At 39.9% G+C, this 15,953-nt stretch overlaps 1 protein-coding gene across 2 annotated transcripts in view; it reads left to right on the top strand.

Annotated features, from left to right (window-relative positions):
* The window catches only part of AMPD3 (adenosine monophosphate deaminase 3), a 32,606-nt gene extending 17,775 nt beyond the window's left edge, over positions 1-14,831 (top strand). For both annotated transcript variants that reach the window (XM_051803896.1, XM_051803895.1), the window contains exons 7-15: positions 1,216-1,410; positions 1,647-1,778; positions 2,668-2,831; positions 3,999-4,125; positions 4,940-5,103; positions 7,127-7,247; positions 9,238-9,411; positions 10,467-10,577; positions 11,505-14,831. In XM_051803896.1, coding sequence (XP_051659856.1) covers positions 1,216-1,410; positions 1,647-1,778; positions 2,668-2,831; positions 3,999-4,125; positions 4,940-5,103; positions 7,127-7,247; positions 9,238-9,411; positions 10,467-10,577; positions 11,505-11,681 — 1,365 coding nt within the window. In that variant the 3' untranslated portion in view covers positions 11,682-14,831. The remainder of the gene's footprint in view (positions 1-1,215; positions 1,411-1,646; positions 1,779-2,667; positions 2,832-3,998; positions 4,126-4,939; positions 5,104-7,126; positions 7,248-9,237; positions 9,412-10,466; positions 10,578-11,504) is intronic.
* The last annotated feature ends 1,122 nt before the right edge of the window (positions 14,832-15,953 follow it).

Genomic DNA, 15,953 nt, shown 5'->3' on the forward strand with positions numbered 1-15,953 from the left:
TGCTTTCCCTCCTTCCTCTCCTGACAGCAGCGAATTCATGTGCATTTAAATAAAGAGGAAGTGTTGTGCTGTGTTTTGTTCTGGCTTTTTTTCAAGACTCATTAATTCCAGTAGCTGAGCCACTGCTGAGGCCAGGGCATTCTGAAATTAAATAAACTACACTTACTCAGGTTCCCTACACCTGTATTCTGTGCTTGTGACTTGCTTTTCCTGAATGTTTAGAGCTTATGGGGCATCTCTTAACTGTTATTTCACTCTCCCATACAAGCTGACCAAGTCTAATAGTATTTCACTGATCCAGGAATAGTTTATAGTAAACAAAAAGCTAAACCAGAAAATGTTTATTAACCTGAATTAACACATGTATAAAATCCACTTGGGCTCAAATATCTATACAAGTACTCTGAGGAGTGTGATATGTTAAGCATAGCTTTTTTTTTTTTACTGTTTTAGACACAGTATTATTTATTGTGCATTAGTAACGTACTTTATGTTCTGTACTTTGAGATAGCAAAATGTTTCTTGCTTGTTCATTTAGCTTTAATGTGTCTGGTATATTTGAATTAGGCAGTGATAAACAATTAAGTGATTAGGATTAAGTTTATATTCTGGTCTTTAGTTAGAATATGCACTTCCCTTAGTGTGTGAGGAGATCTAAGAAAAGAGAAGAGATCTGAAAAATAAATCAGCATTATGAGTTGCTGTATTATAATTAAACTTGGAAAAAATAGTGACCAAAATCTGTCACACATATATTCTTTGGTTCTGGTGACCTAAGATACTTCATATGGTTGAAATACAAAAATGAACTGTGCTTTTGGAAATGGCCAAGAACTCCAGGTCCTTTCAGTCAGAAAGGATAGTTATAATTGCAGTCTATAACTAGAAAGACTTTGTTGATTCATGAATGAAAAAAAAGGATACTAAAGGATCAGGGTGTCCTTTAAGGAAATATCCAATTTAATCTGAACCCAGGGTCTTAGAATGTATCTCATTGAAATTTTCTTAGGGCTACCTTACTTATAGTTCTACTTATTGAATAATTCCCCCCAAATCAAAATCTCAGGGTTCTGAAACATTTTGATTTGCTTAGGCAAGAACCCATTTAATACTTAGGGGATATTTTAGAAGGCTTTAGTCGCTGTTGTCACTGACATGGATACTTTGCTAACTGAAGTTTGTGGATGATAAGCATGAATAACCTTTTGATTTCAGGTTGATACTCATATCCACGCTGCTGCTTGCATGAACCAGAAGCACTTACTGAGGTTTATTAAGCACACCTATCAAACGGAGCCTGACAGGATTGTTGCAGAGAAAAAAGGCAGGAAGATGACTTTAAAGCAAGTCTTTGAAAGCCTTCACATGGACCCCTATGACCTCACTGTGGACTCTTTAGATGTCCATGCAGTAAGTCTAGTAAAATGACAAAATAAATGAGAAAAAGAGTCATTTTCCAAGTGTGAAACTCTAGTTTCTACAGTTTTTGTGTGATAACTTATTAAATCAGAATTTGACTACATTGCATGTCTGAAGGAAGTTTGCACAGGCTTTTTCTTGTTGTGCCTTTTATTGCTAGGCAATTTAATTTATAAACTATTGTGTGTTCTTAAAACCATGGTTACTTGGGTTTTTTCCTCCTCCAGGGTCGTCAAACATTTCATCGATTTGACAAATTCAATTCCAAGTACAATCCAGTTGGTGCCAGTGAGCTGAGGGACTTGTATTTGAAAACTGAGAACTATATTGGTGGTGAATATTTTGCTCGTATGGTCAAGGTAAATAAGTTTCAAGCTTTTCCAGCTGTAGAGAAATGAAGGTTTGGAATAGATTTGTGATGACATTTGTGTCTAGAGGTAACACTGTGCTTAAGTGATTCCAAGTACCGGTCTCGCTCAACAATTCCTCAGAGAAAGACCTCTGCTAAGTCAGCCCCTGCTGCTCTCTGAATAATTTGATGAGTTAGAACATGCACATAAGCTGTGTATGAGCTCAAAGCAGAGCTGTGGGCAGTTTCAAACTAATGGAGAGTGGCCGAGGGTCAAATCACTGGCTTAATATTTTGTTAGGATGTAGTTGGTTAGTGGTATCTGCTGGGGAAGGAGGAGCTAGGGAAGTGCCTCTGCAGAAATCTCTGTCTGCACATGCCTGCAACAGGCTTCAAATTAATTTCTCAGAACAAGAAAATCAGTAGTTTTTGTGATGTAGTGTCACCTCTTCTTAAATGCATAGAAGTACTTGTCTAAAATGAATTTCCTTAAAATTGCTTACTACCATGGATTCTGGGTCAGATTCTCAATTGGTCTGCATATTTTATGTAGACATTTACTGCAGTTTAAATAGTGTAACTCTGATTTACCAACTTTAAACATAGGCCTGACAAGAGTGTTAGTAGTAACTGCACAAGAATATTGTCCTCTAAATCTAGATGTTAGTTATACTCAGTTATATATACGGTTATACTCAAATGACATGAGATAGCTTGATGGTAGATTATTAAGATGCCTAAAATAAAATAGTAGATTAGTAGACATGGGATTCCCTTTATTTTTAAAGGGTGTCAATACAGTTATGTCTGGTCTGAGGAAAATACAGTGATAAATCTATTACTAGCTGTAAATGATCTTCAGTATCCATATTAAAGCAAATATATTTATTACTTACTAGGAAGTAGCCCGTGAACTAGAAGAAAGTAAGTACCAGTATACAGAACCCCGCTTATCCATTTATGGACGGTCTCCAGATGAATGGCTGAACTTGGCAAAATGGTTCATTAAGCATAAAGTTTATTCCCCTAATATGCGCTGGATAATTCAGGTTCCCAGAATCTAGTAAGTAATCAGGAGCTCTTGGTAATTTTCATAGTTTGAAATCATACCAATGACTTTATTTCTGATAATATTTAGATGGCTCATTAGCTGTCCTGTAGTTCTATTTGTAAGCAATAGCTTGGGGAATTTATTTTTGGCCGTTGGTGCAGTTTTCCTGACAGTCTGGGGGTGGAATAGAGGAGATGGGGTTTGAATCTACTCTTTATGAAGCTACTTGAAACTACTGTGAATTATTTGTAAGTCTGAAGACACTGAAACCAGAACTTACAACTGGGTGAAATCAAGCTGCATTCAAAGGCAAGTTAAGATATAATTTACTAATGAGATAAATCAACTCTTGAATTCCATGAAGGAGTAGAAAATGCTCTGTAAAATTGTTACTGTCAAGATCAGTGACTAAATAACAGCGAACTTGGAAACACAACCCAGACTGATGATTTACAAGCTAAAATCAGTATCAGTTTTTCTTAGTTTTTAAGCACCCTTTGGGATTTCATTGTTTCCAATACTGTGTATTGTAATACAGTCTCCCCTGATAATCTTGTCAGCCTTAAGAGCTGAGCTTCATGTTTGGAAATGGCACAGTTGGAATATGAGTGGAGACAGAGCTGTCACAGTCACACATATCCCCCAGAGTGTGTTTCTCACTGGGGAGAAGGTTTCTCTCCTTTAATTTCTTACGTAGCAATTCCTTGCATACACAGTGCAGTCGGCACTTGGAGTAAGTCATGCCCTTAAGGGCTCACAGAACTACTGTCCCTCTTTTCTGAGGGGCTCACTGCAGCAGAACATTCTGCTTTCCTATGGAGTAGTTACAGCCCCAGAAAACAGCAGCTTTCACGGGAGGTAATTCCTTATCTCACCTTAGTATCTGGGTTGCTGTAAGGGAAAGGGTCACCGAGACAGCAGGTTGTTGTTAGACACCATCTACCCCTGCATACTGCCTCTATTTTTGGAGCACTCGAGAGCTTCAGCAGAGCCTGGATGAAGCAGAGTGCCAGGCAGTGCAGGAAAAAGAGCACAGAGACAATCCCTACCCTGACATAAACTTTGAGTTTCTCAGTCCTGGTGGAACTGAAGCTGTAGAATATACACAAATAACAGAAAATATGAAAGTGGAGGAAAATGCAAGCTAATTAAAAAATATGTCTATTTTTTCCCCTTCAGTGACATATTTAGGTCTAAAAATATTCTGCCTAGTTTTGGGAAGATGTTGGAGAACATCTTTTTACCTTTGTTTGAAGCAACAGTCAATCCCAAAGACCACAAAGAATTGCACCTATTCCTTAAATATGTAAGTATGTTTGGGTTTCCTGTCTTCTATGAAATGGATCCTCTTCTACTCATAATTCTTTTTTCATCCACAGCTGTTCCCAAACACTAAAAACGTTTCCTTCTGCGTGGATTGCTTGTATTATTAGATTGCTGTATTGCTTGTAATTTAATAGAAGTCTGAGTGAAGTCCTGTTGTGAAATAGTTGCTGTTTGTTTCCTCTGAAACAGCTCAACAGCTATTTATTTGTTCTTTCAGCCATGACCAAAAATGTTTGCATTCTCTCCTGCATCTCAGTCCAGGATGTGTACTTGGAGCTTTCCTCTGGGACTGGCCTCCAAAAGGGAGGCAGCTGAAAGGAGGCATTGTGTAGATCCTGGTGGAACTCAGGAGGGAGGTGGGGATGTCGCTGCTGGGACGAGGTTAAGAGAGACATGTCTGAGTGTGCCCCAAATCGGAACTCTGAGGTTTCCTGGGAGCCTCTGGCCTTCAGCTGCTTATCAAATAACAAAGCAGATGAGTTCAAAGGATTATAGTCTGGATCTGAGGGAGTCCTACAGCCCTGTAAGCCCCCACAGGAGCCTGAAGGCTTTTGTGCACCTGGGCTTCCTGTTTGTCTCAGAACTAAAAAATGGTGAAACTTCTTTCAAGAAAACATGTTATTCCTGCTGTCTGCATGGCATGGTAGGAGGGCAGGGCAGCAGGACTGCTGGCACAGGAGGGAGATGAAGGAAGAGGGAGTGGAGGCTTTGTTCAAGCAAGTCCTGAAACAAGAGTGACATTTCAAATTTGCTTCTTGAAAACCCTGATTTCTGTGACTCTCTCCTCCCACCAGGTGACTGGCTTTGACAGTGTTGATGATGAATCCAAACACAGTGGCCATATGTTCTCTGACAAGAGCCTTAACCCTGACCTCTGGACCAGTGAGAAGAATCCCCCATATAGCTATTATTTGTATTATATGTATGTGAACATCATGTTGCTAAACAACCTTAGGAGGTAAGTAGTCATTTTTCTCTTTTGCAAGCTTCCAGAAAATCAGTATCTTGGTCTCTAACTACATCTCTAGATTACATATCTTCTGAAGCAAGAGTTATTTTGAATTATTTTAGAGAGTCCAAGAGGAGTACGTGAATTATTTTGAAAATACTAACTACAAAATTAATTCAAATGAAATACTCAGAAATTGTAAAGTCATCAGATTAATATCTTGGTTCGATATTTGTGTGTATTTTTGTGGGTTTTTTTAATTCCTTAAAGCTGAATATATCAAGCAAAACAAAAGAAGAAACCCCACAAGGCTGACTTACTGATCTTTGCTTGGTTTCACAGTGGATTTCCAAATATAATGTACCTGCCTCTTGGTAGCTTCCTGGTAATTTAAGAGTAATTTAAGTTCTGGTGTAAAATACTGGTTTAAGGGCTGCTGCTATCAGACAAAGTAGGACACAATTATAAACTGCACCTCTAGCTAACTTCTTTTAGCATGCTTGTTGAGTCACTCAGTTTTACTACCTCTGAGCCCAGTGTCTGGGCAAGTAATGCAGGCAGTAATGCAGGACTGTGAGGTCAGACTGTCAAAGCAGGTTTTGGCATCAGGCTCAGTAAAGCCTGAAATTCAGCGTGAGGTTATGTTGCTAAATTTGCAGCTGACTCACTGAGTGATCTGCACAACTGACTCCAGCTGAGGCTCAGTGAGGTTGTCCATTGATATGACGGTGCCATCACTTACCTTGCAAGGATTTGCTTCATTATTATTTGTAAAACGTTTGGGGATTTTCTCACAAAAGGTGCATAGATTTGTCATTTTACCATTTCATCCAAGTTAACATTCAAAATGTTAGTTTTTCTCTCCCACTGCTACTTCAAGCATTTCTTTCTCTATCGTCCCATTTGATCCAAACTCATAATAAGAACTCCCACCTTAAATTACCTTGTATGTGCAACAAACAGACCTGGTTGTTAGTTTTAATTCTGTAATGGAAAGGACACACTAAGACATGACTTAGATAACTAAGTCATCCCTTTCTCTTCTTTTACATTCTCTGTAGTCTACATGCTTTTTCTATTCCAAAGACAGATTCTGTCAGAACTTACACATTTCTTTTTTACCTCAAGGTCATTTCAACTACTGTTTTAAAATCCCCCCAGATAATCATTAAATATTCTTTACTAGGTGAGGTAATGACACAATTCATCAATGAGTCAGTAAAACTGTTCACCCTGTTAAACATACTGAGTATTGAGTCCAGACAGCCAGTCCATGACAAGACTGTTGTATACTTTTGGTGGTATTAGTGAGGATGGATTAATTACATCCTCACATCTATTTTCAGGAGAAATGTTACTAAACATCTGTCCTAGAATTGCCTTATACTCTAGCACTCCTTGTTGAAATTCTTTGTTTTGAACATCTCCAAATACTTACGGGACATTTGTCTACACTGAATAACAGGGTCCATTAAAACCTAAACCCCAACATTGCTTTTAGTATAGATGATAAAATAATTCTAGAAATTACAGTCTAGTGTAATACCTAACACTCCTGGGTGATCTCTGCTTCTCAGGATGTGGTTTTATGTTACACTTAACCTGGTGAGATGGCAGGTTCTCTTCACACTAGGTAGTGTTAGGTAACTCTTGGCAATGTGCTTTCACTTCTTCCCTCATTTTGAATGAGGAATTTTGCGGCCACAAGTTGCATGGCTTCACTTAGTTTTCCATCTGTCAGTTCCCTCAACTGAATTCTGTTCAGTAAGTGTTCACCCAGTAGCCAGACAATTGCTAAATGAGGTGTAACTGGGGCAGGAAAGAAGGAGGAAGACACAAATATGTCAGGTGGTGGAAGGGGCCCCTTTAGACAGCAGCCCACAGGTAGGCCTGATTAGATGTCACGTCCAACTATGAGAATGTGTAACTTTTAATTTTCTTCTTTTAAGTTACTACATTAATGACAATTATATACCAAATAGATAAAGAGCAGTGCACTTTTGTGAGTGGAACTTGCTTTTAATCTCCTCAGGGAAAGAGGCATGTGCACTTTCCTGTTTCGCCCTCACTGTGGAGAAGCTGGGTCTATCACACACCTTGTGTCAGCCTTCCTCACTGCAGACAACATCTCCCACGGATTGCTCTTGAAGAAGGTATTGTTTGGTTGCTCACCTAAACTAATCACTGTGTGCTTAAGATATCAGTCACTGGTTCAAACAGCAGCCACCAAACTGACTTTATCTGGGCAGCCCACGTTAGTTATTGGGCTGCCTCATTAATTAACTTTCTTAGCAAGGCACAAGTAACTCTTCAGTTTGGTCAAAAACTCCACCTGCAATAGTGCTGGGGGCTCTGGGGACCCCAACACAAGAACACATTGGATCTGTTGGAGAGAGTCCAGAGGAGGCCATGAAGATGTTCAGAGGACTGGAGCATCTCTCCTGTGAGGAAAGGCTGAGAGAGTTGGGGTTGTTCAGCTTGCAGAAGTGAAGGCTCTGTGGAGACCATGTAGCACCTTCCAGAACCTAAAGGGGCTTTGAGAGAGCTGCAGAGGGACTTTTCACAAGGGTAGGCAGTGATAGACAAAGAATAATTGAAAAAGGGCAGGGTTAGATTAGATATTGGGAAGAAATTCCTCACTGTGAAGGTGGTGAGGCACTGGAACAGGTTGCCCAGAGAAGCTGTGGATGCCCCATCCCTGGAAGTGTTCAAGGCCAGACTGGATGGGGCTTCAAGAAACCTGGTCTAGTGAAAGCTGTCCCTGCCCACAGCAGGGTGTTGGAAATAAATGATGTCTAAGGTTCCTTCTAAACCAAACTATTTCATGATTCAATGAAATTAAGAAGCTCAACTGAACTTCCTATTTCTTAAGCTACAAAAAGAGAGCTTTTCCTGAGCATGTATTTTAAAGCTATGTCTTTACAGGGAAGATCAACTGTTCAGATATGTCAAAGACTTGGCAGCACCTGTTTTTGGTTACTCCAAGCAGAGCTAAAATTACATAGAAAAAATTCAAGACTTGCTTAGACTTGTTACTACTCCCTGGTTTAGGTCCCAGAAGAGCTTAAGGAAAGCTCTGGTTTTTTCTGTACAGGGATAAAGGTCATATTGCCTGATTGGCATTTCTGTACTTCAGGGTTCATTCGGGTTTGATTATTTTGATCAAGAAATTTAACATAGCTGAACAACACAGCAGTATTTTAGACAGAACTCGACTGTTATGACAGAACAAACGTTATAATTCCTGGCACTGTAGTTAATAAAAACCATCACTCAGTTCATCTGCAGGGCACTGTTTCGTAATTAAAATAATCGGTCAGTGGGTGGCAGACTTGCACTGAATGTACTGTAATTTTTTAGAAAGAGTTCCCTTATAAGTTGTATTGTTTTTTGGTTAATGCTGGAAAAATCTTCGTATTTTTCAACATACCCAAGAACAAAGAAAAAGCTGGCCTAAAATCATGTCTGATACTATGCTCACAACTAGTAATTCCTAAAATTAAGTAGTACTAAGGCTGTGTGTGACCAAAGCATTGTCCTCTTCACTCTCTCCTGTTTGACCTGGTGCAATAAGCTGGCATAGCAGATACTACAAATAATAACACTCATAAAGGCACTTTTTAGGTTCCTAGGTTGGTTAAGGCAAAATAATAATAAAGATGAGGCAATCACAGATCATTTATATTACGTACAACAGCAACACATGCTTTCTAATTAATTAAAACTTCTTTTGCTCCTAAAACTCACCTATTGGACTGCAGCTTTGAAAATAACAAATTGCTTAGCAGTTCCTGTACATCTGCTGTGCGTGAATTTCAGGTTTTGGGGGAAGGCATACAGTTAGTATCAAATGCAGTGCCAATATAATATAACAGTTATATACACTTACTAATCGACAGTAGTATTACATCACCTTGTTTTTAAAAAGGTGACATATATTGAAGAATGTAAATTATTTTTAAAAAGATCAGTAACATTTAAAATTCAGACTTTTAAGTATTTTCTAGAGAAGTCAGGGTTTAATGTCAACTTTTTTTATCTTAGTCCTCCTTCTGTAGTGCTGTTTCCATTTTATCCAAAGGAAATCCTTCTTTTTTTCATTATCCCATAGCACCATTAAATGCCAACTGTGTTATTTTGCAGAGTCCTGTCCTCCAGTACCTTTATTATCTTGCACAAATACCCATTGCCATGTCTCCACTTAGTAACAACAGCCTATTCCTGGAGTACTCCAAAAATCCACTAAGGGAATTTCTCCATAAGGGACTGCATGTCTCTCTCTCCACAGATGATCCGATGCAGTTTCATTACACAAAGGTAAGAGTTGTAAAAAAGCATTGGCTTTGAATTTGGCAACAGTACCACTCAGGTCTGGAATGACCTGGAAGCTCTTTTGTATCTGTGCTTAGGATACAGTGTCATGGGTTTCAGTCACTTCATTCATTCCTCTTGCTCATTTTCAGGCAGTGTTAGGCTTCAGAGGGAAATGTCTGATTTCCTAATTATGTTTCTTTTGTACTCTTGCCTCTCCAGTGTTGGCTGTTGAAGTATAGAATGAAGGATGAGGCTGAAGGGAGGTTTGAGCCTTCATAAACAAGCCTCTAGAGTGCCAGGAAAGTCCAGTTTCCTTACTAATAAATCTGGGGAAGTACATTACAGAAACATGATGTGGAATCTCAAGATGACATATGAGCTGTTTGCTCACTGAACTGGAGCAGATTCTTGCCCTTGGGTGGCCTGGCAGGACAGAAGTGCCTGGTCACTGGTTCTGATGGCCTCGTTCTGTGCTTGGCACCGACTGGAGTCGTGCTGTGCCACAGCCCCTGTGTCCCGAGGACAGGCTGAGCTCTGGTGTGCTGTACCCGGGCTGGCTCCTGGCCTGGGACCTCTCTCTGCTGGAAAAGACTCGGTGTGGGTGTCCCACAGCACCAGCCCAGTCACACCAGTGTGGAAGGGCCCCAGCTAGGACAGCCCCCGAGAGCCACACCTGGTGTGGAAGGGCCAGAGTGAGACACTGCCCTGCTCCCTGTCCATGTGCATATTCAGTGAAGATTTAGGTCCTCCAAGGTGTTTATATACCCTGGGATCTCCTCTGGAATTGCCTAATAAATGCCTCTAAGGATCTGGACTGCAGGCTGTAATTTCTTAGACTAGGACAACTGGATCCTCCGTGCCTATTAATTCTTTAACAGAAGTCCTTGGGAAACTTGAAATAAACAGTTATGTTCATAGTAATTGTGATTTTAAAGTTTTAAACTTCTAATTTTTCACAGCTGTCTAAAGAGCATGTATAAATTCCTTAATTAGTAATGAGTACACATCCCCATTTATATCTTATTTACATGTAATTTAAATGTATTTTGGTGCTACAGGAAGCTCTCATGGAAGAATATGCCATTGCAGCCCAGGTGTGGAAACTGAGTACCTGTGACTTGTGTGAGATAGCCAGAAACAGCGTCCTACAGAGTGGCTTGTCAGATAAGGTAATTATGGCTGGAAAATCCCTTTTGGGAATGTTAGGACAAGTTGGAACCGAGCGGTCAGCAGTCTGAACACTGAACAGCAGGTGCTTCTGCGGTGTATTTATGCACATCCCTGTCCTCTTTTCCAGAAATATTCACAGACTATCTGCTATGCAGCCTTCCTTACATGTAAAGTATTAGTTACTTTTCCCCTTTAGCTTTGTTTTGGAATTCCCAAAACATGTAGAGAGACCAGATGCCTGTTTAAACTCAGTTCTGTCTCCAGTTCCAAACTTTTAATTATTTGGGTGATATCCCATTGCCAGTAATTTTATACATCATATCTTGCATTAAGTAAAAACAAACTGCCTGTCATAAGCAAGACGTATTTTTGCTTAGAAGAGAGGACTACAGAAAATATTCCAGTTTAGACAGGCGGTCAGATTAGATTAAATTCCCTTTTGGCTTTAAAATTCTATACAGCCAAGGCTTTCTCTAGGACTTATTTTAAAACATCCTCTCGTCTGTCACTTTTGAACATTTCTCTCGAGGAGCTGTTATGTGAAGGGGTTTCAGAAGTATACTCTGTTGTTTCTTCCAATACTCCCTTAGTGACAACTACTCATTTTCCTCTTGTGCAACATCTAACTAACAAAGGAAACCTAAGCCTCTTTTTGACCTCTAACATGAAAGATGTAGCAGTGAAGGCCAAACACTAGCACCGAGGGTTTTAGCAAGCCAGACTGAGTGCACTTCTGAGTGATTATAAGTATAAACTTTGGCCTTAAAATCTCCAAAACTGGTTAAGACTCTGAGTTCAATGGCCAGCTGGTCGAAGCTGCTCTTTTCACTTGTACTGGACTCACTCAACTAACAAACACTCATTTCTGCAGTAAATCAAAGCAGTTGAACTGACTTCTTTCTTTTCGCATTTAATCCCGTTCACAGGAAAAACAGAAGTTCTTAGGGGTGAATTACTGTAAAGAAGGGCCTGAGGGAAATGACATTCGAAAGACAAATGTTGCACAGATCCGGATGGCCTTCAGGTACGAGACACTGTGCAATGAACTCAGTTTCCTGTCAGATGCCATGAGAACAGAAGAGATTTCTACTCTGTCAAAGTAGCTATGAACTCAGAGAAACCAGAACGTTTCACCCCTACGCAGGATAAGATGCTAATTAACATCAAATCATCTGTCTTTGATGCTACCAGGACAGAGCTGAGCAGTACAGAGAAAAAAGAGAGTATCTGTGGAAGGTAAACAGCGTTTGCTGCCGTCTTTTCCTGCATTATTCTCATTGCAAAGATTTCAATTTCCAGGAACATTAGGCTTTTTAAAATTGCTGTAAATATTAAATGCAAACTTAGAATCATGTAATATTTGTTTCATACTGTCTTAACTGTGCCCTGCATTGTAGCTTGGGAAACAAGAGAGAACACCCGCAGTGCATCTGTGACATGCACCTGAGGATGCCACAGATGCTGACAGTACACACACACACCTGGCTTTGTCCTGCAAGCCAATCATGGCATTTAGCACTCCTAAGTTTAACCCTTTATTCATTTACAGTTTGTACGGGGGTGCATAATTTTAAGGCTACCCTTTCGTTCTGGATGCTGTTCTGACACAGTTTTTAACTTAATGTTTCAGCAGTTATATTGGAAAACAAGGAAAACCAAAATCGGGTAATCTTGTTCGGTGACTAATTAATTACTTCCTGTTATGTAGGATGTCAGTGAAGAACAACAGATGAATGCTTTTTAATCTAGCAAGTACAAAACATGGTGTCAAAATCACTATTGTACACTGTAATGAGCCTAATTATATCATGACAAATTTTGCCTTGAAAGTTGACAACACTTTTTTTATTGCTTTGTAATGGGAATATGTGGATATGCCAGTTCAAATTACTTATGCAGATAATTTTGGTTGCATGTAAAGGGAAATTTTTTACTTGAAAAAAGGAAGTGTTCTTATGAATCAGTGGTAGAAACGCCAGACCTGGGTTCTGGTCCTACTTCTGACATATTTTTACACATTTGTTTTAGTCTGTATTTTAGTCGATCAGAGCTGAATGGGAAGTCAAGCTGTCTATTTATACAGAAGTTATTCCACTTGAAATCTGTCATTTCAAATCATGTCATGTTAAACTATTTATTTGTGATGGAGCAGTTAGTAAAATACAGCTACTGAATATTTATCACTTTTAATCTCGTTTCTATTTGATCATCCTTAAGACACAGTACTACTCATTCAGAAAGGATTGAAGGTAATAACATGATGGCATCTGTGCATTGTAGAAGCTGCACGTAGTTCCACAGCAAAACAGACTCGAGGCCAGGGGCAGCAGTGGGTCCTGTGAGTCCAACCTTGCACTGCCCAATTCAAAGGCCTGCAGTCCCTAAGGTAGGACCTTGGGACACTTTTTTAATGTACCTGCTGTCCTGAACGGTGATTGCAGGGAAGTGGCACTAAAGGGAAGGAGGAATTCCTTATCACCTCCTATAGCTGTGCAGCCCTGCAAGAGCCCCGTGAGAGAAAGAGAAACCTAAAGACTGTTAGGAAGCAGCCTGGAAATAAGGCTGCTCTGAGGGAGATCGAGACACAGGAGCAGAGTTCTGGCCCTCCAGCCACCATCACAGGCAGCCACTGTCATGCCCAGGGACCTGCAGTGATTGCACGTGTTCTTCATCCAAAACCAGGGCTGCACACAGGTGGTGGGAGACTTGACTTAGGCTCTTCAGTGCCTGATGTCTGCAGTGTTCAACTAGGGCCAGATTTTCTATTCCTTGTACACCTAAAAATCAAGTGCAACCATGTAATGCTGCTCAACTGTATGAGAATAAAATGGTCCAAAGTTCTTAGTCAGCAGTGCCTTTTGGTCTCACTGTTAGAAACTTGAGCAGCTCATATAATGCAATCTCAGGATTGGTGAGTGTAATTGTTCTTAGGATGAAGTCTGAAAACGTGGTTCAAGCATTTTAGCTGCATAAAGTGCAGATATCTTGTTTTCATCAGTACAACTTCCTGATAAATTTTTATCAACATAACATAATTTACTTGGGAAAAACATCTGCATCCAGGCTAAATAAGCAACACGACTGGTTGAAGAATTTCAGTTTTAAGTATTTCCATCTGATTAACATTGCTTTACTTGGGTTGTTTTACCTGAACATCACTGTCAGTGTTGCTTTTTTTGGCACATTTCTTACTATTATACCAAATTTGTGTATGTTTAATACCTTTTCAGCTTTCCTTACCTCAAACACATCAGGTTTTAATAGGTTTGTAGCTCTTATTAAAAAAAATTAAAAAAAGGAAAACTGGATTTGAATATTCAGTTGATGGACAGAAACTGGGATTTTGACAATAACCACAATAACACAGAAGTGGTCATGACCACAAATTCTGCTTTCTGTGCTTCCTTGTGTGCTGCTTTTAAGGATAAACTGGGCTAATAGTATTATATTTGGGGAAACAAAGCAACATCCTTTCAAGCTTCCACTACTGCATCTCTTCTGGTCATCTTTTAATTAGGCAGAAGTTATTAATTCCCAAGTTCAGTTCTTCATCTTTGCCGCCTTTTCTTTTTATAAAGTTGCACTTTTGTGCTAATAGGAGGCTGCTCCCAATAACCTCGTGGTCTCAGCTGTGGCTGGAATGAAAGGGAGATCCAGTGTGAGTCACTGCTGTCCACACTGGCTCAAAGGCAGGACAGGGCAGTGGCTCACTCCTCCCAACAGTGCTGAGGGTCAAACCTGGTTACAACACAGCCCGTTTGACTCTCACTGAAAGGGACTGAAAGAACATCACTGTGGGTGGGGAATGGGGTAAATGTGGCTTCAGATTGGAAGAATATCTTGTTTTCTCTTATTTGCACTGGGGGTAAGGTTCAAACATTATTCAAGACTTTCTTAAATCTGTTGGCTCAGAGCATTTTATACCTTCACCTGAAATGGTTAATTATGGTTATTTGATGTTTACAGCCTATCTACCTGAACAATTTCCAGTGATTCTTTTCCATTCTGTTACTTTAGCAAACTTCAGGCGTTTGCTCTGCTACGGGATAATAATTTTTTTTCTCACCCCATAGTCACCTTATCTTCTCATATCATTGTTCTTATGTGGCTAAACCTTTCTGTTCTCTTTGCCTAGTTAAAATGCAAGTCTGAAAAGGTGTCTGTAAAAACTGCTTCTTCTTTCTGTGCCTGGGTTAAATGATGTTTATCTTTTGCCTCTTGTGGAAGCATTAAACTAATGAATTGTCAAGGAATATGGTTACATTTTTTTGTGCGCGTACCTCAAAAAAACTCCAGCTCCTCAAAATCTCCACATTTAAGTAGAGCTGAAAACCTGTGCAATTAAACTGTTAGAGTACAGAAGACTAAACCAAACTAAAGGACTACCACAGCATGAAAACTGAAAAACACCCCAGTGGAAAGAAAGAAAGATCACAAGCAGTATTTTAGGAAAAGGTGCTAAAACTTTAGCTGAATTAAAGCTATTAATGAAAACCAACTGCTCGGACCTGACATTAAGTTCTGAAGGTGAAATTGTGTTGTTGTCCCCCCTGTCTTGGTGCCCACCCCAGCTCCCTGATCATCCAAACTGGGCACCAGGGTAGGGCATCGAGCAGCTCTTCGTGATCCTACAGCCCCATCTGGGCACTGAACTGCGAGTCAAAACACTGAGTTTGGGAGCAGCAAAGCCATGCTGACACCCACAGCAGTGAAACAGCAGTGCTGTGGTTCTGTGAGTACCTCAACAGCTTTATCTGACAAAACACAACTAAGAAGCCATCAAGTGACTGGTTTAAATAGATTGTATCAACACAGATATCCTGCTGCAGTCAGGATGACTACTGAGGAAAAGTTTAACACAAGCTACTTCAGTAAGTAATGTTATAAGGATTCTTAGATGAAAATTAAAATGTCATCTCTTCCAGTACACAAACCCCTTATTTCTGTACATGAGCAGCACCAGTGAAGCACAAGAGCACAGGTTCTTCTGTAACTGGAGAATGTGCAATCCCATACCTATCAAAGCACTAAATACCAGTGTTAAACAGCACAGAACACTTTATAAGAGCTAGACACCAACACCACTAATCCATTAATCATTCACCATGACTCTTTTTTTGAAGGTCTATTAAGTGGGTCAGAACCACACCAGCATGGGAGCACAGACTGTTGTATCAACCCCCTACCTTCTTCCACACACAGATTTCAGAAGGGCAGGTTTCCAGCTACTTTAGGCTTTCTTCCTAAAAGCACCTTGCATTTTTAACAAGCACTTTGAACCAGAGTGCTCCATTAATTACCTATTGGATTGTATTCTACATTCCAGCAGACACACACTGTGCAAAGTTCTACCCAAGTTCCCAAAACTGCTAATT

Source organism: Manacus candei, unplaced genomic scaffold (assembly GCF_025592945.1).
Source record: "Manacus candei isolate 608988 ecotype Guabito, Panama unplaced genomic scaffold, ASM2559294v1 h1tg000060l, whole genome shotgun sequence".
In the NCBI taxonomy this organism is placed as follows: Eukaryota; Metazoa; Chordata; class Aves; order Passeriformes; family Pipridae; genus Manacus; species Manacus candei.